This window comes from Microcebus murinus, chromosome 1 (assembly GCF_040939455.1).
Source record: "Microcebus murinus isolate Inina chromosome 1, M.murinus_Inina_mat1.0, whole genome shotgun sequence".
Classification (NCBI taxonomy): domain Eukaryota; kingdom Metazoa; phylum Chordata; class Mammalia; order Primates; family Cheirogaleidae; genus Microcebus; species Microcebus murinus.
In genome coordinates this window covers 3,764,352-3,789,282 of record NC_134104.1, presented here as the reverse complement: position 1 = coordinate 3,789,282, position 24,931 = coordinate 3,764,352, and the positions used below count along the sequence as shown (strand labels likewise).

Here is a 24,931-nt window from a genome sequence, read left to right as displayed (position 1 = left end):
TCCACGTGGAGGGGGGCCACGCAGTGTGACAGAGTGATGGCAGAGGCCACTCTGGACACAGCCAGGCGGAAGAAATGGTGCACTGTGCAGCCACTTAGGCAGAACTGGCAGGAAATGGGAATCCATCTGCCTACTGCCTTTCTGTCTTTCTTTCTCTCTCTCGCTCCCCTTCCTTCCTTCCTTTCTTTCTCTTCTTTCTTTCATCCATCCATCTATAATCTATCATCTGTATACTGCTGATCTACTACCATCTATCTACCATCCATCCATCAATCGTCTATTATTTCTCATCTGTCTATGCAATCTATGTACTATGAAGCAAATTAAGCAAATGTGCACCCACTTGGTGGCCCAACCAACCAGAGGGGAGCTCTTCCAGCTGACTTTAAAAACATAGGAATTTGACAGTCATTCCTAGTGGAAAATACACTAAGGACAAAAGAAACTACAAAAAAGAGAGGAAGGAAGGAAGGAGGGAAAGAAAGGAAGAAGAAAGGCAGGGAGGAAGAAACCCAAACCCTTTTCTGTAATAATGCTGCTGCAGGCTTGCTGGTGTCACTATGCTGAGAATGCCGGGTGTGCAGGGAAGGACAGAGCAAATGTGATATTCAAATTCTGTCGTTACCTGTGTCATGGAGAATGGGCACTTTGGGCATGAGAGAATGGAAATTAAGGAGCTCTAATTTAAAAGAAAAATAGCAGCATAGAATAATCAGTAAAATCAATGATAATTGATAATCTAAGCATACTATAAGTTAGGCTATTGTTACCTTTTCTTCTTCTTCTTCTTCTTCTTCTTCTTCTTCTTCTTCTTCTTCTTCTTCTTCTTCTTCTTCTTCTTCTTCTTCTTCTTCTTCTTCTTCCTTCTTCTTTTTGAGATAGGCAGGGTCTTGCTCTGTCACCCAGGCTAGAGTGCAGTGGTGTCATCACAGCTCATTGCAACCACAAACTCCTGGGCTCCACTGATCCTCCTGCCTCAGCCTCCCAAGTAGCTGGGACTACAGGCTCGTGCCATGATGCCTGCCTAATTTTTCTATTTTTTTGTAAAGATCCGGTCTCGCTCTTGCTCAGGCTGGTCTTGAACTCCTGGCTTGAGGTGATCCTCCTGCCTTGGCCTCCCAGAGTGCTAGGATGACAGGTGTGAGCCACCGCGCCCGGGCACAATATGTCATTTTAAAAGGTGCAAATTTGCAGTTACATAGGGTAAGTGAGTCTAGAGGTCTAATGTATTGCATGAGGACTACAGTCAATACTGTATTCCATGCTGGAAATTTTGCCAAGGGAGTGGAATCTAGGTGCTGTCACCACACACACACACACACACACACACACACACACACACACACAGAGTGACTGGGGAGGCGATTATGTTAGTTGGCTTGACCGCAGTAGGCATTTCACTACAACTATGTATATCAAAACATTATGTTGTACAATTTAAGTATATGCCATTTTATTTAAAAATAATAAAATAACATACTTTGCTGATACAAAAAAATAGAAGTGATCATGCAAATAATTAAACATATTATATTTGGGAAAAATAGGCAAAAGTTATGAAACAACAGTAGGCCACTGAATAAAATAAGTTCTTTAAAAATCAGAGTTTTCACGTTTTCAGCAACCTGTGGCACACGGACTCATGATCCGAAGGTCGTGAGACGTGTGTGGCAAAATCACACCCCGTCCCAGCGGGTGGGCCACTGGACGCCCCCACGTGCTTTCGGACACAGCGTGAAAGCTGCAAGAACTCGCCTGAAAGGGGCCTTGATTAATGTAATCTTCAAATTACATCCAAACAGGCCTCTGCTTTATGACTACACATCTCATTTGTAATTTAAGGCTTACGCAAAGTATAGCATTATTCAAATGCTCATTTTTAATTTGTTGAGAGAAAAGTCAATATTTGTTATTAAGAATATGGCTCAAGTATAAGACCTATCTAGTGTGGAGCAGGAAAAGATCAAAGGTATAACCGCAGAAGACGTGAAAAGCTCCGTTTACCTTTATAAAACTGTGTCCTTAGATGGCCTTTCCTCTCACGCCTGGTGCAGCTGCTTTATACTGTGTGTGCTCGCGTGTGCACGTGGTTTGTGTGTGAGCACGTGTGTCTGCTCACACGTGTGTGCGTGTGTGTGTGTGTAGGCACATGACAGTGGACCTGAGACGCTCTGCGCTCTGCACCAGGGGTGGCCCAGGGCCTGCAGAACATTCCAGCACGGCTCCCATTCCCCCCTCCCCACACTGTGAGGCAGCTGTACCCCCCCACATGCCTCCCCCACCACCCGGGGGCAGTGACTGGGGAGGCTTAGAGGTGCACGCACCCCACCTACGCCCGAGGAAGCCTCAGAGCCGCCGAGACCTGGAGGCAGCCTCCCCACGAGAGGCAGCGGACACACGGGAAAGAGGCCGTAGAAGCAGCAGTTCAGACTGAGGGGGCTTAAAACAAAAAGGCCTCCATGCAGCCGTCAGAGGACGAGACCTTTCCCCTGTGAAACTGGGACGGGAGGACCTGGGACCAGAGAACCGGAAGGAGCTCTTAGAAACGGAGCCCCGATGGCCGGGAGCAAACATCAGAGGAGCGAGGAGTTCATCCAGCATCACCGAGGAAGCGGGAGAGGTGGGCGGTGGAGGGGAAGGGAGCGCGGACCGCAGGGCGGTCAACATCCCAACGTCCCAGCCAGCAGGAGCTCCGGGGGAACAGGTGGGGGATTGCTCAGGAGGCCGGGAGGAGGCGGGCGAGGACAGCCTCCCAGGACCGAGCCTCTTGTACCCTGCTCTCAAAGGCACGGTCTGCCTCGCTTCCCAGCAACGTTGAAAATAGTTTCTCCGTGAAACATTTTAATTGCAGACACGAATACAGATAATGAGCCGATGATCGAAACTTGGGTGTGGAAGGGAAGGCAACTGCTCTCCCCGTTTGAGGAAACCCCCAGGTGACGTCACCAACGGACAAAGCGAGGCAGAGAGGCGCACAGCGGCGACCCAGAGATGCGGGGAGATCACCACCGGGAAACAGAAACGGAAAACGGAGCAGCTGCTTGGACGGTGGCGAGGGAGGGGCCCGGGGGTCCTGCCCTTCCACCTGCAGCCCTTCTGGGCCGTTCGGTGTGACCATGTGCCCGTGACGGCCCCCACAGAAATGCACACCTATAACTTCACGGTGGTTTTCTTTTAAATTTACTTGTAAATTAAATTTTTCTTTTAAATTTTATTGCAAATTAAATTTTTCTTTTAAATTTAAGTAATTAAATTACAATTTTTCTTTTAAACTTAATTGTAAATTAAATTTTTCTTTCTTTCTTTTAAATTTAATTGCAAATTAAATTAAGTTTTTATTTTACATTTCTTTTAATTTTTCTTTTAAATTTAATTGTAATTAAATTACAATGTTTCTTTTAAATTTAATTGTAAATTAAATTTCTTTTAAATTTAATTGTAAACTGAAGTGTAATTTACCTGAAATAAGATGTACAGATCTTAAGTGTTTGGTGTGGTTGGTTTTGACAATTATGTAACATGCACCTGTGTAGCCGCCATCACTCCAGAAGGTTCCCGGGCCCCATAACCAATCCTCGCCAGGGGCGGTCGACCGCTCTCTGAGCCCCACCACCGCAGGCTGTTTTTCAGGTCCCGATGGGGCATATAAAGGGGGTGCCACAGTGTGTGGGGGCCACAGTGCGGGGGTGGGGGGGAGTGCAGGGGGGCCTCAGTGCTCTCTTGCGTCTGGCCTCCTCCCAGGTGCGTTTGCGAGCCCAGCGTTCGGCTCTGTGTCTGAGAGCTGCGTGTCTCCCTGAAAATAAGACCTACCCATAAAATAAGCCCTGGCAGGATTTCTAAGCATTTGCAAAACAGATACATCGTTATCAACTAATAATTTAAAGTTAACATGTAAATCGATGGATCTAACATTTAACACGTAACCAAACGTTCTCAATATGTGAATGACTAGAACCAAAAACCTCCTGCTTGTCCACATTTTTAGATACATTTTTTGAACTGCACTTTCTGTGGCAATAGTTCTTGCCTGCCACTGGCTCGCGTCCCCGTGCATTTCGACAGGATGCAGAGCAGAGAGGGGACTCGTGCGCCAGAGGACACGGCGCACCCTGCTGCAGTCAGCACCGCCAGGGCTGGGCCGGGAGAAGGTGCTCGGACGGCAGCGCGGTTCCCTGAGGGACACGCTGCACCTGCCTGCAGTTCAGGACCAGGTGCCCCGCCTCTTAAGACTGTACATCTTCTTCTAACTCTTTAATTTGCAAAACACAATGAAACAAACGCCTCTGCTAGCAGTTTGGAGGCTGAGATGGGAGGATCACTTGAGGCCAGGAATTTGAGACCAGTCTAGGTAACATAGTGAGACGCCATCTCTACAAAAACTTTTATGTGAATTATACCTCAATTTAAAAGAAAACTGTATCTCCACTGTGAAGTGACGCGTGTGCCTCTCTACAAGAACACGCATGTATAAGAACACGCAAGAACAAACTGTCCGGAAGGCCCAGGCGAAGCCATAGAACTCAAGATTCTATAAGCACTGCTGGGAGATCCTTTTGAATCTATTATGTACAAAACTACCCATTTATTTTTCTTCAAGACAGTAAAAAGACTCATTTTATAGTTAAGTGTACAACACCTACCATATGTATATTTTTAAGGCTTACCACCAAGTGTTAAAGATAAATGTTTCCTAGGCCGGGCGTGGTTGCTCAGCCTGTTATAACTAGCACTCTGGGAGGCCGAGGCAGGAGGATAGCTTGAACTCAGGAGTTTGAGACCAGCCTGAGCAAGAGTGAGACCCCATCTATACTAAAAACAGAAAACTTAACTGAGTGTGGCGGCACCTATAGCCACAGCTACTCGGGAGGTTGAGGCAGGAGGATCACTTGAGCCCAGGAGTTGGAGGTTGCTGTGAGCTAGGCTGATGCAACAGCACTCTAGACGGGGGCAACCGAGCAAGACTCTGTCTCAAAAATTAATAACAATAAAAATAAATGTTTCCTGATTTATAGCCACTCACAATTACTTTTGCTTTTTTTTTTGCAAGCTCAACCCCAAACTGCACTCAGTCACCACTGCGTACGCAGTTGCCCAAAGAGCCAAGGCCTGGAGAAATTTTATCTTTGACAAATGAAGATGCATCTCTTTATTCATTGAGGAGTTTTCAACATTTTCCAACATCCAAGGCAGCAGAAGGAAAGTCTGCCCAGCTCACAGAGAGAAACCGGGTCGCCTGCTGTGTTCGTTCTCTCTGGGCCTCCAGTGGATGGGTTGGTGCCCACGGAAGTTGGGGCAGAACTTCACCACCGAGTCCACGCACACGCTAATGTCCTCTGGAAACATCCTCAGAAGCCCCAAATCGTGCCTTTCCAGGTTCCTAGGCATCCCTTAATCCAGTCGAGTTGACACCTAGATTTTTTTTTTTTTTTTTGAGACAGAGTCTCGCTTTGTTGTCCAGGCTAGAGTGAGTGCCGTGGCGTCAGCCTAGCTCACAGCAACCTCAAACTCCTGGGCTCAAGCGATCCTCCTGCCTCAGCCTCCCGAGTAGCTGGGACTACAGGCATGCGCCACCATGCCCGGCTAATTTTTTTTTTATATATATATCAGTTGGCCAATTAATTTCTATTTTATAGTAGAGACGGGGTCTCGCTCTTGCTCAGGCTGGTTTTGAACTCCTGACCTTGAGCAATCCGCCCGCCTCGGCCTCCCAAGAGCTAGGATTACAGGCGTGAGCCACAGCGCCCGGCCTGACACCTAGATTTAAGTCCACAAATCTACCCGTGTCCACTTGCCACCCATACACACCTCCTTCAACCACACCTAATTTTCAAATGAAGACAAAAGCAAGGTGATAGTCCTGCCTAACACGACCCAACTATCCTGTGATTGTAGTTTTCAAGATTTTAGATGGTACGGATTTTAGAATTTAGACCTTAGGGATTTTGATCTTTGAGGATGTCAACATTCAAGATTATGACTTTCAGGATTACGATCCAAACCCATTTGTTTGTCTGCCTTTTTTTTTTTTTTTTTTTGAGACAGGGTCTTGCTCTGTTGCCCAGCTAGAGTGCAGTAGTGTCATCATAGATCTCTGCAGCCTTGAACTTCTGGGCTCAAGTGATCCTCCTGCCTCAGCCTCCTGAGTAGCTGGGACTACAGGTATGTGCCGTCATGTCCAGATCATTTTTCTATTTTTTGTAGAGACAGGGTCTTGCTCTTGCTCAGGCTGGTCTCGAACTCCTGGCTTCAAGTTGATCCTCCTGCCTCCCAAAGTGCTAGGATTATAGGCGTGAGCCACTGCACCCAGCCTTGGTTGCCTTTTTTGGGAAAGGTATTTTTGCTGGGTATAAAATTTTCACTGTCAGTTTCTTTCTGTTATGCCCCTGTCCTCTGGGTTGCATCACTCTAGATGTGAAGTCGACTGTCGTGATTATCTTTGTTCTGTGTGTTATGTGTCTTTCCTCTGGGTGCCTTTAGGGTTTTGTCCTTATCACTGGTTTTAAGCAATTTGATTATTATGTGCCTTGACACAGTTTTCTCCATGATTCTTGTGCTTGGTGTTGTGTTTCTCGAATATGTAGATTTATAGCTTTCATCAAATTTTGAAAAGATTTTGCTCATTATTTCTTATGATATTTTTTCTTTTCCTTCCTCTCTTCCTCCAGGGCTGAACTGACACATATTTGGAAGCTTAAAGTTGTCTCACAACTTACTGATGCTATTGATCTCCCCTGATCTTTTTCTGTGTTTTTTATTTTGGATAGTTTTTGCTCTAACTTCACTGATCTTTTCTTCTGCAATGTCTGATCTGCTCCTAATACCATCCAGTATATTCTTCATGTCATCGCTGAAGTTTTCAACTCTAGAAGTTCAATTAGTTTTTTAAAACGTATCTTCCATGCCTGTAGCATGCTCAATCTTTCCTCTAGCTTTTTCGACATATGAAAAACAGTTATAATCACGCTTTTAACGTCTGTGTCTACCAACTCTATCATTTCCAAGCAGATTCTGATTAATTAACTTTGCTTCTTATCAGAAGTTATATTTTCCTGATTCCTTGCATGCCTGGTAATTTCAGATTGGATGCCATTCTGAATTTTACATCGCTGGGGGCTGGATGTTTTGTGTTCCCATAAGATATTCTTGAGCTTTGTTCTGGGATTTAGTTAGGCAACTTGGAAACACTTTGACCCTTTATGCTTTGCTTTTAAGTTTTGTTAGGTGGGACCAGAGCAGAGTTTAGGGTTAATTTCCCCTCATGTTTAGGCAAAAAGCTTCTGGAGAACTCTGTCCAAATCTCCCCAAGCTATGAGACTTTTCACCGTGCATGCTGTGCACAGGTAGTTTCCTGACATGCGTGCTCTGCCACGGCTCAGCTGAGGCGTCGAGGGGACATCCGCTGACCTCTGGTGACATCTCTGCACAGCTCCTGCTCTCCAGGGATCTCTAGGGGCTTTGCCTTCCTCAACTGCCACCTGTGCCCATCAGCTCAGACACCGCTGAGCTCCACCCCGGCTCCCTCTCTCCGCCCTGCGGCCTGGGCGCCCCGTCCAGGCTGTGAGCTGGGTGATGGTAGGGTTTACCTCGCTCCTCACCTCTCGGGTCCTGCTGTCCTTCACTCCCGAGGGCCAGTGTCTTCCGTGCCACTGTTTCACGTGCCTCGTCTGGGCTTTCAGCTGCTTCAGGTATTCTACCTTGGTTAGAGGCGGAAGCGTTCAGACCAGAAAACCGAATTGCATGTGGACCCTGCAAATGGGGCGAACGGCACGTGCAGAGACCCCAGGGCGAGGGGGAAGACTGCCTGCGGGGAGACCGGGCCAGATCCTGCAGGTCTGGAGGCTGAGAGAGGATCTGGGGGCATTCTGCACAGCATGCAATGACGCGTAGCACCTGCTGATCCTTCGGCCAGCCCGGCGGGGAGGAATTGGTACACTTTAATTCACGAAACAATGGCAAAGCACAAAGCCACACGGGACTCCCTCACTGCAGCCAGCACCCCCATTCCAGACTGTCTCTGGCCAGCAGGCCGTGCGGCCTCCGGGTTTCCAGGGCTGCTCCCTGCAGCGTGGTGCCCGGTCCCTCCCGCCCGTCATTACGTCACTGCCGGATGCTGTGGCCGAGGCTCAGGACAGGAGCAAGGGCTCTGGGGTTCAGCCCTAGCTCCAGGTGAAGCACAAGGGGGTGGCACGCTAGCGGCCAGGAGGGACTGACCGTCCCATGCATAGGACGGGTTGTACTCGGCGGGCACGAAGTCCCGGGCCTCTGCCCTCCGTCTCTCTGAGGGTGTCTCTAAAGACAGGGCGGCTCCCGTCCCCCGGGGCCACCTCCTTTAGGGAGCACATGTGAGAAGGCGAATCCGTCAGTGGGCAAAGGGCAGCCCGCCTGGTTCCAGGGCAGTGTGGATGTGGGGGCCACGCTTTGAGGACACTGGGAAGGCCCGCTGCCTGTACCTGGTGGGCCTGGGGCAAGTCACAGTCCCCGGCCAAGGGAGGGGACACCCTTGGCTCCGTGGGAAGCCAGGCCTGGGCCAGAGGGAGGCCCTGGCCAGCCTCATCCAGGCAACCCAGGCCCCTTCCAGCTAATTCTGATCGCGCTGCCGCACACGCAAGTGCAGGCACCCCTGTCACACCAGACCCTCTGACAGTGACACATTCAAGCCTGATATAAAAAATGCTGGGGAAGGAGCCAGTGGTGAGCTCTCTCCCTCTTCTACGGGGACCGGTTTCCGATGCGTGTGAAAAGGCCGTGCCACAGGCTGCGACCTCGCTCCTGTCTCGCCACGCCACGTGGCTGTCGGCAGAGGGGACCGCCGCGCGGCGCTCTGTGCTCTACGGAGGAACGCGGGCACTGACGAGCCAAGCGCCTGTTAGCGACAGTCGCCGGGGCTGATTCCTTCGCCTGGAGTGTTTCTGGGTTGCCTGTGCGCGCAGAGAGCCACACAGGGCTGGCACGCAGAAGACAGTGCCCGCCGTTAGCTAAATGCTAAACGAATGAATCCCGCTCGCTGGCAGGAGACACCATCCTACTCGCAGCTGCCAGACACCATCTAAGCGGGACTAAAACGTCCGAGACGTGCTTCTCACAGTTCAGACGCTGAAGAAGAGCCTGCTAAGTGTCCCTGTCCAGCAAGGGGTCTTCCTTGGTGCCCATTCTCTCTCGATCTAAGCTTTGCAAAAATGTTCTATGCGCTTTCTTTAGCTTTTTTTTGGGGGGGGGGCTGGGTGGGTTGGTGATCCCTGAGAAAGCTTGCGATACCTCAGCCTCTCAGGGAACATTTCAAATAACCCAGACGTCTTGCAGGTCTGGACTGGAGAGAAATCAAGATGTAGCTGACGGCAGGGATCGCAACCGTTCTCAAAATGCACCAGGTGTGTCGACGTTTCGTGATGGGCGGTCTGAGCAGAGGGTCAGCAATTGGAAAACACAGGTCACAGCACCTTTTATTTATCAGCATACAAAACAGTGTGACACGAAATACACTCGACGTCCCAGAACAGCCTTACCGCCTTGCAAATCCCTAGGGGAAGCCAGAGACGCCGCGCCTAGGGGAAGCTGTGAGCGAGAACACGGTCAGGACATCTCCCTGACGCGCCCGGAACTCTCCAGAGCAGCTCCCGCGGGCACAGCGAGGGGTGCTTGGCACAGAGCGTTTTCCTGAGAGAACACACCACCCGCTGGACCCGTCCGGAGCCCCGGCCCCTCCCCCACAGAGCGCGCCAGTCCCGGGGAGGGGAGCGGCCGTACCTGCGATGGCCCTGCAGGGCCCACACGTGTGGCACTTCAGCACGCAGAGCCACAGAGTCACAGATCGAAAATAAATTCTCATAATTTATTAATTTATAACAACTGAGATGGATTCACAGAGCTCAGAGGCCACGATGGCTCGGTCTGATTTCCTCCTTTAAGGACACATCTGTGCACCGTGGATCAGGTAAAAAAATTAAATACTTTCTGCCGATAAACAGTGATAAATATGCAGACAGTGTGCACTCGATGACTTGGCTGAGTAGTACTTTTGTTTTTTTGCATCCAGTTATGAACACGCAAACTCACAGCGACTGCCTTGGGACCACGCACCTTCCCTCACGCAGTGGCCCCAGGAAGACCACGTGTGTTGCCAGGAAACCGGGAGTGAGTCTGACTTTTATTTAGAGCCCTCCCTTATAGCATAACAACAGGCAGGACGCATCTGGCATTTCAATAAATACGGCGACACACCAGGGCCGCGTGGTCTACGTTAGGCTCTTTAAAAACATGTGATGCAGTCTTACTCTAGGCACTAAAACAGCTTCTTTAGAAAAATAAAATTGTGATCTCAAAGGCCTTTCCTCACGGGGGAGAGGAAGAAAAGGCAAATGCTAGTGATGTCGGATCACGGGCCCGGGGCCCGCGTGGGTTCTTTGTTAGCGCGTTTGCCCGCTAGGTTCCCACCAAGGCAGAAAGAAATCGTCACCGAGTTTTACAAAAATATCTCAGGAACCCGGGATCTCTCGCCGAGCCCGTGGATGCCCGGACCACACATATTTGGACAATGGAGACAGCGTTTTAGAAAATATATCACTCCTACCCCAAGTTCATTTGATGAAACTATCATGTACAAAGCAGTTAATTATATACATAAATAACATAAAAATAATTATCATAAATTAAAAAGTAAAAGGCTCTCCCACTACGGTTCGGTGGAGGCGGGAACGGGGAGCGGGGCCTTGCACGCAGGCCCCCGCCGCTGCCTGGGGCGGCGCCCCCCAGCCCGCGAGGCCCTGTATTGCACAAACACGATCTAGGCCTGTGCGCGGAAGCGTGCTGTCCGGGGCGGCGTCAGGCGGTGATCAAGGTGCGTTCTGTGTCACACCAGCCGCCCGTGCCTGGCTGCGTGTCGGGCCCCTCTGGCCTGGTCTGTCAATCACCGATGGTCCACGGCGTTCCCCAGGGAATGTAGATCTGGGACCAGCAGTGACCAAGGGCAAAATAAGGCAAGTCTATCATTTCATTTTGGACAGTGTTAAAAAATATCAGGAGAGTTAGAATCGAACCTCTCCCCCGGCCTCCGGGAGCTCCCGCGGCGGGTGGCAGGGCGCTGGCGGCGGGGCCTCTCCGTCCGCGAGCCCTCTCCATCCGCGAGCCTGGCCCACACCCCCGAAGCTGCACGCACGTATGACAGCACGTGTCCCTGCACACGCGGAGCCGGCCGTTCATCCCCACATTCATTTATTAGGGGCAATCACTGCTGCTGCGACCATGCCAGCCGCCCTGCTCTTTCCCACCCGCCACACCGGGCTCAGCACGTTCTTTTTGTTGGTCTTGAGACAGGCCAGGCTTTGGAGTTAAAGTTCGAACAAAAGGACACATGCTTGCGTTCCCTCTCCGCCCACCCAGGGGGCTCCAGCTGAGCTCACGGGTAAACACGCGTGGGTGGCGGGGTCCTGAGGCCGCTCCGAGGGCTCCTGCCGGGGCAGCCGTGCGGACCCAGACCCACAGTCCTACAGTGTGAACGACTCAGGTTAAAATAAAGTTAAAAAACAACATTGGCCACAGCACAGTCATGAGTACGTGACGTATCTCTGAGATAAAGCAAAAACGTGAAAGGAACTGCACTGATAATTGATTCACGGATCTGACCAGGATGTCTTTGATGCCGGAGTCAGTGACCTTGCCTGACCCCGGGATGAGCTCGAGGGCGGCAGGCTCCCGTGCCGCGGGGCACACCTCGCACCTGGCTTCAGCCCAACGAACGGCACATCGACTCAACTCGCATCTCGAAGGGGAGAATGGATGTTAAACTTCCACCTGCTCGCTTGCTAGGAGAATCCCAGGGGGAGGACAAGGCCGTGTTTCCCTGCAGCCACTGCCGCATGCGGGCACTGTCTGTCAAGTTCAACACAGTAACTGAGCTCAAAGGAAAGGAAGAAATGAACCATTAACGCTCCTAGTAACTTACCACTTGCCTCTTGGGAGCCTGCCTCTACGTTTCCGTCCCCAAAGCCGGGGATGCGGACAGCCCGGAAGGGCGGGAGGAGTGGCCCAGCCCCAGCGCTCCGCCTGGCTAAAGGCGCCGTGGAACCAGACCCGGTTTAAAGCTCCGGCCGTCGGCACGCTTCTCAAGCTAAGCTGACGGACCGTGGCCGTCCTAGGAGGGGTTTGGAGACACTTCCGAAAAAGCTAAGCCAACCTTGCGTACATTGCAACACGTGACTTTTTTGTTTGTTCGTTTGGTATCCGGCAACACGCAACACGCCCGCCCCGGCCCGGCTGCCCCTCGCGGCTCAGTAGCTGTACATCTGCTGCTGCGGCTCTGCCTGCACCTGCGGCGGGGCGGCCTGGGGTGGGGGCGCCTGCGGCGGGGCGGGCGGCAGCACGTCCGTCTGGGGCACGGCCCGCCAGGCGAGCGGGTGCTGGTCGCCCAGCTGGCTCCCCAGGGGCGTGATGGAGTTGACCAGCGTGGTCAGGTTGATGAAGTGCGCCACCGACTGCGGGTTCGAGGCTTCGGGCTGCGGGTGGACCTGCACGTCGTTCTGGCGGTTGTGCAGCATGGCCGACCCGCTGACCGTGTCGAAGGTCACGGTCAGGATGGAGTTGTCCAGCTGCAGCTGGCGCTCGGGGGTGGTCAGGTGCCCCACGGCCACCGGCTGCAGGTTGGTGAACTGAGTCCCGGCCGCGGTGGTGATGGGAGCCACGGTGATGTTGGTCAGGCCGACTGAGCTGGACGGGGCGCTCACGTTGGGGTCACCCAGGGTCACCACCACCTGCAAGAGTCGCATGTGACAACAGATAGTCATCATTTCTGCACAGCGGAGAAGAAAGTGACCTCCCCGCGGGCACTGTGTGCGTGGTGCTGGCACAATCACACACCTCGCCCGGGGAGGGGAGCAGAACATTCCTTGGTGAAAGAGGAAGGCAAGTTAATTTTGTCCTGGAAAAATAATTCCAGTGAGAAAGAGAAACGAGATACAGGCAGAGTCATAGCGGCAGTGAGATAGAACCGAGAAACAAACGGATATCACTGGCTCGGAAAAAAATAGAGAAAAGCTAGCATGAATAAGGCAAAAAGTAGATTCTTCCGTTTCCATTTCCATCTCTAACTGCCTGGCTGTTGGCAAATGAAAATCCCAACTTGGAAGCTAAAAAGGGTAGTGAAAGTATCTGCAGGAGCAACAGCTAATGAGAAAGAACGCAGAGTTTGGCCGCAAAAGGCCAAACGCGAGGATTTAGCCCTCGGGATGACCATCTCCAAAAGCCGGCGGCAGTGCCCAGGCTCAGCCACACCAGAGGCGGGGGGCTTCAAAAGCAAACAGGGAGCTGGCGGAGCAGAGTGCCAGGTTCCATCCCAGGACGCAGGAGCGGCCGGCCACGCCCTTCCTCGCCGTCTCCCTGCACCCCTCCCTGCAGGAACCTCGGGCTCCCAGGTCCTGCCCCCCCGCTGGTCAGCGCAGGCACAGGGCTGCATCTCTGCAAAAAGGCTCTGAGGCCGGCCCTCTGCCGTCTCCCCAAACTGGAAACGACCCGCCCCTCCTCCGGCCAGTGGGAGCCGTCTCTCTCCAACATGCCAGAGTGTCCAGTGGCTGTCAGCTGCCACGGGTGGGATCTGCAGTCAGCACTCGGAAAGCCACGCCAGACGAGAGGAAACGGGACGCCCCTGCTGCCGCGGCCACGCGAGGTCCACCCTGTACACCGCGGGGTCAAGAGAGGGACTGGGGTCTCGCGAGCCGACGCACGCACGGGGACGCTGCGTCCTGCCGGGCAACCGACCTGCTGGATGCTCTGCACGGCGGAGTTGGTCTCGTCGCCCACACTGCCCGCGAACTCCGCCTCCTTCTCCGAGTATTCGCTGAAGGCGGCCTCCTCGGGCACCGGCGGCCCCGCCCCCTCCTCCGGCTTCTGCTTCCGCTTGTGACTCCGCTTGGCCGCCTTCCCGTGCTTCCCTTCCGCCAGGTCCTCCTGCTCCAGCGTCAGCTCGGGCTGCGGGGACATGGGACTCAGCGACCGGCTGGGTGGACGGGCTGCGGCGTCCCGGGCAGCCAGGGCAGCCCAGCACCGCGGCCGCACGCGCGTGGGTGGGGCTGAGGCTCCCGGGCCACCTGGCCGCCACGGGCACCCGTGACCACGGCCGTCTGCGCACTGGCGTCTCTGAGGAGCGCGGCAAGTGCCATTGGTTTCCGTGTGTTAAGGATATCGCACACACCTCGTGCTTTTATAAAGCCCACGTTTTCTGCTAAAATGTAAACGTCTTTCAAAAATTTAATTGTTTTAAGCCACTGGGTAAAGGGAAATGTCGCAGCCCTGGTGGGCTCCGGCCAAGGCTGACACGCTGTCAGGTCAGGGCTCTCGTCCCCAAGGCTGAAGCAAACTTGCCAAAGAAAACACTTTTGGATGAAAGTGGGTTTGACCACGAAAACCGCACGGACACCTCCTTTAGGGACAGCGGAGGGCCCAGCGGCCATGGCCACCCAGCCAGGGCCTCCGCCCCACACGGTCTGTCCAAGAGTCAAGGGTCCCCCGGCCACGCCGGGCCTCTGACTCAGGCCGGCTCCTCGGCCTCCCGGAGGCCTCGGGCAGCGGTGGCTGGCAACCCGCTCCGCCGGGCCACCTCCACGCCTCCACGCGTGCTTCCTGTGCCATGCCACCTGCGGCAGGCAGCCCAGAGGAGCTGGCCAGGACGCACTCACGGTGGGACTTCCCCCCGACCTCTGCCTGAGACCGCGGCCCGCCAGGGGCAGACGCGGCGGGCGGTGTCTGGGGCCGCACCTGGACCCCCGACGCTCACGCAGCGCGGCCCACCCCTAGACCCGCACTGTGCTCAAGAGCGCCGTCTCCAAACACGGCAGTTTCCACGCGATGCTGAGTAACTGGGAGCATGACGTGTTCTCTCTGTGATAAAAACGTCTGTGCAAAGGCATCAGCTAAAAGTTTCTTTAAAAAGTTCATCTAATAAATATGTTCAAAGTTATTTTGCATAAAACAAGTATGCTAATTTTTTCTAGAAGCCGTCTGTTCTCCAAAGTGAGATACACCAGTATTCAGAAAACTGAAGTTATAGAGACTTTATACAAACTAGGAGATATTCTAGAAGGTTCTGGGGGGAAAGATCAATCAAAAACCGGAGAATGAAGCCTGAGCAGGCAACACGAGGCGCAGACCTCAGGGCTTGTCCAGGGGCCGCCCCCACGGCCCGGCCGGGCCCCTGGGCCCACTGCAGGCACCGCGTGTCCGGGCGCCCCGCACCTGAGCCGAGCCGCTCACCTGGACGATGCCGATGGAGGAGGCGTCGATGGTGGTGGTCTCGGGGAGGTGGTCCAGGTCGTCGATCCTCACCGCGAGCACCTGCGAGGAGCAGGCGGTGAGCCGGGGAGCTGGGCCCGCCAGCGGCCGCTCACAGACACAGGCGGGAGCCCAGGCACCGCACAGGCGTGTCGCCGACCCCACTCACGGGCATCCCCGTGCCTTGCCCCGCTCCACCCGGGACTGAGCGAGAAACGCCAGCCTCCTGTCCGGGCTCTCCCTTCCTGACCCCTCACCCCTCACCCCAGGCCCGGGGGTGCTCTCACGCGGGCCGTGCCCTCTCGCACTGCCCTCGGACCGTCTCACGCCCACTCAGGCGTGGAGACTCTGTTTCCCCCTCTTCTGCCCACAGCGACGTGCCTTCGGCAGGGGAGGCCGCGGTGGAGCTTCTGCTCTTTCCAGGGAGGAGCAGAGGGAGGGAGGACACGGGGTAGGAACCACCGGAAATGAGACGCTTGTGCCTCAAACATCTTAACTCTCAGATGGCCCTTGCACACACAGGGACCTTCGCTTGTCGATCTGGTGATGCAGTGACGCCCTGCCCCCGCCGTCCCGCCCGCAGCCGCCGCCGCAGCGAGCAGAGTCCCTGGCACACGACACTCACGCCGTGACCACGCCCCGTGCACACGCGGTCCTCCCGCCAGCTCAGCAAGTCCTGCCCGAGGCCAGCGGCATCCGCCGCCCGCACCCTGCGCACACCGGCTGTGCCGTGCCCGTGCCCCCCAGTGGAATCGCACAGAGACGAGGCCACGGCACAGGCACGGCGGGACATGCTGGGGCGCGTGAGACCGGGAGTTGCCACGGGAGGGAAGGAGCCGTGGGGGCACTGCGCAGGACTGGGAAACCTCGGGTCGTCTGTAGGGCCCTCCTCCTCCTCCTCCTCCTCCTCCACCACCAGCATCACCAGGCCCTCGGCACACAGTCTGAGAGTCGGCTCCGCAAAAGAGCCAACACAGATGCATTCACTGGCTTTACCCTTCTTAGGTTAGACCAGAAGTGAAAAGTGTTTCTTTGTTGTTTTTATTTTTGAGACAGAGTCTCGCCCTGTCACCTGGGCTAGAGTGCAGTGGCGTCAGCCTAGCTCACAGCAACCTCAAACTCCTGGGCTCAAGCGATCCTCCTGCCTCAGCCTCCTGAGTTATGCACGACCACACCTGGCTAATTCGTTTCTAGTTTTAGTTCTCTGGCTAATTTCTTTCTATTTTTAGTAGAGACGGGGGGTCTCACTCTTGCTCAGGCTGGCCTCAAACTCTTGACCTCAACCGATCCTCCCACTTTGGCCTCCCTAAGTGCTAGGATTACAGTTGTGAGCCACCGTGCCCAGCCAAAAAGTGTTTTCTGTTTTAATTTTTTAAAGTGTTAACATTGATTCAAGGCAGGGAGAAAGATCATAGCTTGAAGTCACAAAATAGTGTCAATGCTAAATCTCTGAAAACACTTGGTTGAATACGTTAGCCTGACTCCAAGAAGCACCTCCCTCCTCGAGTCTGTGGCAGCACCAATGGCCACGGGCTGGTGGGGACTGCTCACACTCCTGACACCGGCCTCAGGTGCAGCACCCGCACGCCCAGAGCAAGCCCATGGGGTCACGCCGCTGCCTGGGGCCGCCTCTTCCACATTTTCTATTCCAGTCTGCAATGACCTTGCCTCTCCGTCTACTTCTATCTTTCCTTCCTTCCCCACCCAGACCACGAAGTCCAGGAGGGCGGCGATGAGCTGGCTGTCCCGACACTGGCGGACGCGTGACTAAGTCAATCCAGCATGAAACAGGGTGGGATGAGCAAACGGGATGACCCAAGAGAACGGCTGTCCCTCCAGACAATGTCTGCCTCCCGGCCCAGCCCCACCAGGAGGACCCATTCTGCACACTGGCTACTCCGGAGGGGAGAACAGGGAAGGGGCAGGTTTGGCTTCCATCTCCGCGTAACCCCAGGGGGAGCATAGTGTGTAACCTTAGCAAGAAGCACACTGAGGCTCTTCCACCCCGTGCTTTTCATCACTTAGCACCTCCCACGTGGCGGGCGGCACGCGCAGAGGCACCGAGACCCAGGCCCTGCCTGGGGGAACTCAGGGTCTGCAGAGGGAGACGGGTCCCCGGGCCAGCGCGGCGGCGCGTCCGAGCCACGGGAGCGCGCACAGAGCACGGGCGGGAGAAGGAGCCGGCCGGCACGCTCACCTCGGGGTGCTTGCGCCGCATGTGCCGGCTCATGGAGGCCCTGGTGGACACCTTGGTCCCGCACAGCTGGCAGCTCTGCGCCTCCACCTTGTCGTGCGTGAGCTGCACGTGCTTCTGCAGCATGTACTCGGTGACGTACTTCTTGTCGCACACGGAGCACGTCCACTGCTTGCCCACTTCTCACGCACGCCGGGCGGGGAGGAAAGACGGGTGAGCGCGGGGCGGCCGTGGGGCAGGTGGGGCCAGGCGCGCACAGGCCAGCGGGCCCCCCTCCATCCCCTGGGAGCCCCATCCGCATCGGCCGGGGTGAGACGTCCAGGAGCGGATGCGGACGCCGCGCTGGGCCGGCTTTCAGAGGGCCAAGGGGCCGCTGCTAAGCCAGGACAGCACCGGCCGTTCTGGAAAAGGCCATGCAGCAGAACGGCTGCGCCCACCCCTGCGCCCGCTTGCACGGCCCCAGCAGAGGGCGGCCCGTGGCCGGGAGGTCCCCCAGGTGGCGCCCGCTCACCGGTGTGGATGAGCTTGTGCGTCTCCATGGTGTTCCGCTCGCTGAAGGTCTTCCCGCACAGCTCGCACATGAAATCCTTGATCCCTGCAGGGAGACGCACGCTTAATCCCACGTGTCTGGAGAGCGTGAGTCCACCTCAGAGGACGTCCTGCCCGGCGTGTGTGTGCCCGCAGCGCTGGGAGCAGGTGGGCCGCCAGGGGACGGCAGACCGCGGACACCCACCCCACGCTCAGCCGGAAGTGTGGCCGGAGAAACGTGCCCCTCGGCGGTGACATTTCGTATCAAATAAATAATGAGATGTGGGAAGAGTTTTCTGAGGACTCAGGGAGGGTGGGACTCGCAGAGGGAAACCACCACTTCTTTAATGCACTGATTTTTAGTAGAGACGGGGTCTCGCTCTTGCTCAGGCTGGTCTCGAACTCCTGACCTTGAGCAATCCGCCTGCCCTGGCCTCCCAGAGTGCTAGGATTACAGGTGTGAGCCACCCGCCCGGCCTGATCTGGCTCTCTGTTGACTGGATGGTGAGTGCTCAGTCAGCCCTGGCCCGCGACTGGCCGGGCAGGAGGCGGGAAGCAGACACTGTGACGGGGACACCAGAGGTGCCCGATCCTCCCGACCCTCTTCCGCAGCCCTGTGCACAGAGCTCCACAACGCCCCTTCCCAGTGCTGGCCGGGAGCCCTAGAGCAGCGTGGGTCCCCGTCCGCCTTCAGCCGGGCGAGGGGATCGAGTCAGCCCCATCCCACTCCCCAACTGATGGGGGCGGCCCCTAAGGACGCCTGTAGACAAAGCTTTCCCCTAAAGTGGAAACAAGGGGAGGGATTTGCGAGAGTTTACTGAGCTCCTCGTGTGTGCAGGGCCCTGGGAGGACGGGGCAGGGGGCTCCACAGCCCAGCAAGCGGCAGGCAGAGCATGGGTGTCCCGAGGACCCAGTGAGGGCACGTGGCTCAATTCTGGGGAGCAGGGGAATGCCCCAGAAAGGCCAAGCGAGTAACGGACAGAGCTCCCCCCCAGGAAGGAGGAGGACGGAGCGGTGCTGGAAAATCGCAGGTGCCCACAGCAGAGCCACGTGGCAGCCTGGGCCGCCTGGGGAGCCGGGGTCAGGAGCACAGGCGAGCCAGGGTCAGGTGGCGGCGGGACTCAACATGCAGATCCGGGGCCCTGGGGACCACGGCATGGGCTCCCGCCACGGAGCTCACGCTCAGATGCCGCCCTGGCCCTGGGCTGGGCACCGTGTCCTGGCACAGATGCCCGCAGGGAAGGCGGCTGAGCGCACGGGGGGCAGCTAGGAACTGGCGGGCATCGACAGACGCCCACCACGGCTGCCCAGCAACCTGAGCCCCTGCGTGCACGGGGTTACACGTGACAGGGAGGCTCGCAGACACGCAGCTGCTTACCCTTGGCTCTGGGGGGGTCACCCAGAAAACCCAGCCTTGAGCCAAGAAAGGGCAGCGTCTGCAGGTGGCCCTTCCACATTATGTGCCCACCAGGAGGCCCCAGCTTCCCTGCCCGCCAGCGCGGCGCCGCGGACTCACCCGTGTGCCTCTTGTAGTGCTTGAGCATGTTGACCTTCTGCGCGAACCTGCGGTGGCACTCCTTGCACTCGTACTCCTTGATGCCCTTGTGCAGCTTCATGTGGTGGCGCAGCGCGTGCTTGGTCTTCATGCCTGGCGGGCACACGGGCGGGTCAGAGGCGGCCACGCCCGCCGCGCAGACCCCAGCCCCCGCGCAGGCGCCGGGCAGTGGCCTCCTGGCTCTGACCCCGGGCGGGATGGTCTCCTCAAGGTCAGAGTCAAGTGCCGGAACCTGACCCAAAGGAGGCGGCTCCCACCGGCGCCCGGCCCAGCACCCTGCCCCAGTGCACCGGGCGCACGCCTGCCAACTACAGAGCTGCCGCGCGGCCGCGGGGACCAGGACAGACAGAGACAACAGCGCTCATCTCCACGTCCTGACCGCCTATCACAGCCAGTGCACGTGACATTTTTTATTTTATTCATTTACGTTTTCTCAGACGGGGTCTCCCTCTGTCACCCAGGCTGGCGTGCAGGGGCACAATCATGGCTCACTGCAGCCTCCAACTCTTGAGCTCAAGACATCCCTCCATCTCCGCCTCCCGAACAGCTGAGGCTGCAGGTATGCGCCACCAAGCCTGCCTAGCTTTTTTTAAATTATTTTTTTGTAGAGATGGGGTCTTGTTATGTTGCCCAGGCTGGTCTTGAACTCCTGGCCTTAAGCGATCCTCCGGCCTCAACCTCCCAAAGTGTTGGGACTACAGCTGTGTGCCAACACACCTGGCTAATTTTTCAAAAATTTTTTTGTAGAGACAGGGTCTCACTCTGTTGCTCAGGTTGCCATGACAGCTCACTGCAGCCTTGAACTCCTGGGCTCCAGCGACCCTCCCGCCTCAGCCTCCCGAAGAGATGGGACTATAGGTGTGCGTCACCAGGTGTGGCTAAGTTTTTTTAATTTTTACTTTTTAGAGACGGGGGTCTCACTACATTGCCTAGTCTCAAACTCCTGGACTCAAGTGAAACTCCCATCTCAGCCTCCCAAAGTGCTAGGATTATAGGCGTGAGCCACGGCACCAGCTCCCACCTGACTTTTTAAAAAATCTTACTTTGGTGGGAGTTGGGGAGGAAAGGGGACTGGCGGGGCAGGTGGGGAGCGCGGCTGGGAGCTTAGGGCACAGCAGGGCCGGCCTGTGCCCCTGGGGCAGACGCCACTGGAGACGTTCAGAGAAAGGACCCTCAGAGAAAGGACCCGTGGCGGTCCCCTGAGGAGGGCGCCTGGGCCCTGCCGGGACAGCAACTGAGTCTCACCTTGCAGACCCACCTGTATGGTTTCACAAATTGTTTTATTTCTGTCTAGGTGCCTGTGTTGCTTGTTCAACAAAACAACCCGAGTGCTGTCCTCGCACAGGGTTACCCTGGACGGCAGACGAGAGCCGGTGCCCTCGCTGGCCCCGCGTGGGGGCCTGAGGGCCGGGAGGGGACTCGGCGTCCCTGCAGGGAGGGTTACGGGGCACGCGTAACCTGCGTGTTTCTTCACAGTTTTCTGTTTAAGCTTTAAAAACCCGACAGAGGAGAAAACAAAACCATTTGCGGAACGCAGTGTCTAAAGACCCCATGGCCGAGCAGGGGAAGCTGCCCTGTCCCCGTCTCCCGTTGGGTGGGCGGAGGCTCTGCGGCCCCGGGACAGCCCGAGTCGTCTAGGAGGTTGTCGCTTTTCTAAAAACAGGAATGGCCCAAAATTTTGACATGTCCTAAGAACTATGTTTTTTAAGAATTTTGTTCACTGATCTATTTTATTCATAGATAGTTAATTAACCTTATGTTAATGACAGAGGAGATCCCTGGGCCACGCTGAGTTGACGCCGGGACACGCAGCTGACCGTGGTCGGTCAGTGGGTAGGGCTGAGGGCTAACAGCTGCCGGACCCCGCAGGGATTCTCAGAATCGCTCTGCACGTTGAACCATTACATAGAGCATTAGTTTCCCACTTGTGGTATCACCTGTTTGGGCCTTTAGATTTAGCACGTCTTTCTGCCTTATGGACCACTTCATCTGTCTTCCAGATTTAACACCGACCATGTCCTTCCTCGCTGTTACGCAATTCACCGAAGCCCGCGGGCCCCTGGGGTGCCCTGGCGGTGCCTTCTGCACTTGGACGTGCCACCCTCACGGACCCCTCCTTTCAGTGAGTGGAGGTGGCGTTTCCACCCTCGTGCACCCGGTGGCCCGCGGAGACGGTCCCGTGGGAGCCGGGGCCGCACCTACCTTTCCCGCACTCGGCACACAGGTACTCGCGGATGTTGTCGTGCACACGCATGTGCTCCTTGAGCATGTCCTTCCTGGCGAAGGACTTCCCGCACTGCTCACAGGCGTGGCTCTTCACACCTAGAAGGCACGCCGGCATCTGGCCCGAATCCCTGCCAGGGGGGTCCCCGCAAAGGCAGCGCCTGGGAGAGGGCCTGGCTGCAGCAGGACAAGGAGGGTCACCTCTCCGGGCCCCTCTGGGGGGCTGGGGCATGAGAAGGCCCCCGAGGCCCTCGAGGGGGTGACGGGGGAGGGGGTGCTCCGAGTCGCCGCAGGGCAGGCGGGACAGAAGCGGCTGGGGAAACAGCAGAAGGCACGGGGCTGTGCACGGAGACCCCCGCCCCCCCGCAGCTACCTGTGTGGATGAGCTTGTGGCGCTCCAGGTTCCCGATGCTGTTGAAGATGCGCCCGCAGATCTCGCAGGGGTGGATGTACCTGAAACCAGACACGCTCAGCGCGGCGCAGGGCCCGGGCGCGAGCACGGAGGGCGCGTCCCCAGGCACCCTGCTGGCACCGGAGGCAAGCAGCGCCACGCGGTGAGACAAGTAGCCAGCGTTTCTGCCTCCGTCACGGCTGACCGTGGCCCCCGCCCCGTGATCGGATGACGCCCCGACCCACAGCGCTGCAGAGCCGGCCGCGTCTGGGGACTGGTCTTTGCAGAGGGGATTAGACTGCAACACCGTCTCGTGGGTGGGCCCCAGTCTGCCCTGAGAAGAGGAGACGGACGCAGACGCACGCAGGGAGAAGTCGCCGTCTGCGAGCCCAGCGGAGAGGCCTTGGAGGACCCCGGACTTGCGGCCTCCAGGGCTGTGCGAGACAACGTCTGTGGTTTAAGCCGCCCGTCCTGCTATGTCAGGGCAGCCCTGGGCGTCTAATCGGGCTGCAGCCGGGCCCGTTCACTCACTACTCGCCATCAGCGCTCATCATAGCCCGGCATTAGTGACGCCCGACTACCGTGGGGGGAAGGGGTTCCTGGTGGTCTGTGGGCAGGCCCAGGACCCTGCTGTCTTCCCATCACGTGGCATGTGTGTGCTGTGAGTCCAGGCACGGGGACACCGGGAAGCTCCGAGCCACAGCGCCCAGCCTCCCCGCAGCCTGGCCCGGCCCTAGGGCACGGAACTTGCCCGCGGCTTCGGACAGCTCTGTCCCTTTGCAGGGAGACGCGTGCCCTCCCTTCCTGCAAGACGCCCCGGGGGCTCACTTCTGCACGTTGGGGTCCGGCAGGTTCTCGCGGTGGATGACCATGTGGGCGTGGTAGGTGGCCTTCAGCGCGAAGCGCCGGTTGCAGATGCTGCAGCCGTGGCCCTTCTCCTTGTGCACGTCCATGATGTGCTTCAGGTAGTCCTTGCCCCGGCCGAAGGTGAGCTGCAGCGCAAACAGACAGTCGGTCCCTGGGGCCGCAGCTAACTGGGCGGCACACGCCAGGCCCGTCGCTCTCCCCAGAGAGAAGGGGGCTCCCGGGGCCTTGACGGGGAGCCGGGGCTTCCCCCAGTGGTGGAGCCCCACTCGGGAGATGGGTCTACTCGCAAACAGAGCCCCTCCCTTTCGGCAGACCCCTGCCCTGCACAGGGTCCCCGAGAGGGGCCTCAGGTCTGGGGTGGGGAGAGGAGCCCCTTGCCGGGAGACCTTGCCGGGGACCGACCCGCCCCAGCCCCACGCTGCACGTGCGAGCACGCATAGGCCAAGGGGCAGGTTCCTGGGGTGGGGGCTGTGAGACCGCGTGCACCACCCCTCAGCCCTGAGGGGACACGGGATGGCCTTCCCGGACACGTGTGAGCACCCTCGTGTGAGCACCCGGCCTGCGCTCGGCCCCCCAGGCCCTGGGGGGGGGGCGCTTCCAGTCTGTGCGGCGGTGCCGTGCGGTCCCTGCGGCCCTGTGCCTGCCGGCATCTCCCCAGGGGCCCCGGCGTGTGGGGCGGGCGGCACGCACCTGGCACCTTTTGCAGCTGTACTTGTGGGGCTCCGAGTCTGCACTCTCATCAGAGTTGTCGTCGTTCTCCTCCGAGGAGATGCCGATCTTGCCGATGAACTCCTCCCGCTGGTGGTCGTCCATCAGCGCGATGTCCTGGAAGACGGCGCAGCGGCTCTAATGGCGGGCGGGAGCCTGGCTGCCCGCGCTAAGGGGCCGGCTGAACTTCACCCACATGGAGAGGGAAACGCCTCCCTGACGCCCTAACAAGCTGGCCCTCCTGCGGCAGGTGCGGGCCGCCCCCCAGCTGGCCCCGGGCCGCCCCACGCCGGAACCACTGCTCTCTGCACCCCCGTCTGCTCCTCTCAGGCCCTGCAGGATCCCAGCCCTGGCCCTGCGGGGAGTCCCTCGGGCTGGCCGGGCGCTGACCCTCAGTCCGGACACTCCGCTTCCACCCGGGCCTGCGGCACCACAGTCCCTTGCTCAGCGTCTCCCGACCTTTGCCACACCCCGAGTCCTCACTGCTCCCCCTCACGCGCCCGCTCAAGCCCTTGCTTTCCTCCAGGGCAGGGGAGGCCAGTGCGGGAGCACCTGGCGGGGAGGACTTGACTCCCGCCCTGCAGCGGGGCTGCCCTGGGTGCAGTGACCGCCACCAGAGCCCACTCTGAACAGACCGGCGGGGCCAGACTGGCACCTATTTCAGGCGGTGTGTCTGTCCCCCAGACCTAACTGCCCAGGTGACGGTGTTAAGAGGTGAGGCCGCTGGGAGGTGACCAGGCCTCCAGGAAGAGCCCTCGTGAAGGGAACGGATCAGCGCCTTCGTAAAGGGACCCCAGAGCGACCCCTCGTCCCTCCCCCCTGCGAGGACCCGGCAGGAAGCTGAAGCAGCCTTCACCGGACACCGATCTACAGGAGCCTCGACCTTGGAGGTCCAGCCGCGGAACGGTGAGAAACAAATGCCTGCTGCTCACGAGCCCGGTCCACGTGACTGTCATGGCAGCCCGAGCTAAGACAGACGCTGGCCGGGGCCTCTGTGCCTGGGCTAGGGTGGCCTGCGACCGGCACCTTGAAGTGGACGTGGATGTGGTCCCTGAGCACGTCCACGCGGAAGAACTTGCGCCCGCAGATCTCGCAGGTGTACTTCTTGTCGCCGTGGGTCAGCAGGTGCTTGTTCATGTTGCTCCTGCAGGAGAACACCTGTGGGCGGGAGAGCCGGCGCGGTGAGGGGGTGTGGCACCGCGGGACATGC

At 57.3% G+C, this 24,931-nt stretch overlaps 1 protein-coding gene across 1 annotated transcript in view; it reads right to left on the bottom strand.

Annotated features, from left to right (window-relative positions):
- Positions 1–9,808: 9,808 nt before the first annotated feature.
- The window catches only part of PRDM15 (PR/SET domain 15), a 46,079-nt gene continuing 30,956 nt past the window's right edge, over positions 9,809–24,931 (bottom strand). Inside the window, exons 13-23 of the mRNA XM_020284742.2 lie at positions 24,748–24,879; positions 23,704–23,838; positions 22,975–23,138; positions 22,129–22,208; positions 21,735–21,854; positions 19,494–19,625; positions 17,961–18,044; positions 17,453–17,628; positions 15,238–15,318; positions 13,747–13,956; positions 9,809–12,743 (exon numbers count right to left, since the gene is read on the bottom strand). Of these exons, the coding sequence (XP_020140331.2) occupies positions 12,264–12,743; positions 13,747–13,956; positions 15,238–15,318; positions 17,453–17,628; positions 17,961–18,044; positions 19,494–19,625; positions 21,735–21,854; positions 22,129–22,208; positions 22,975–23,138; positions 23,704–23,838; positions 24,748–24,879 (1,794 nt within the window). The 3' untranslated portion in view covers positions 9,809–12,263. The remainder of the gene's footprint in view (positions 12,744–13,746; positions 13,957–15,237; positions 15,319–17,452; positions 17,629–17,960; positions 18,045–19,493; positions 19,626–21,734; positions 21,855–22,128; positions 22,209–22,974; positions 23,139–23,703; positions 23,839–24,747; positions 24,880–24,931) is intronic.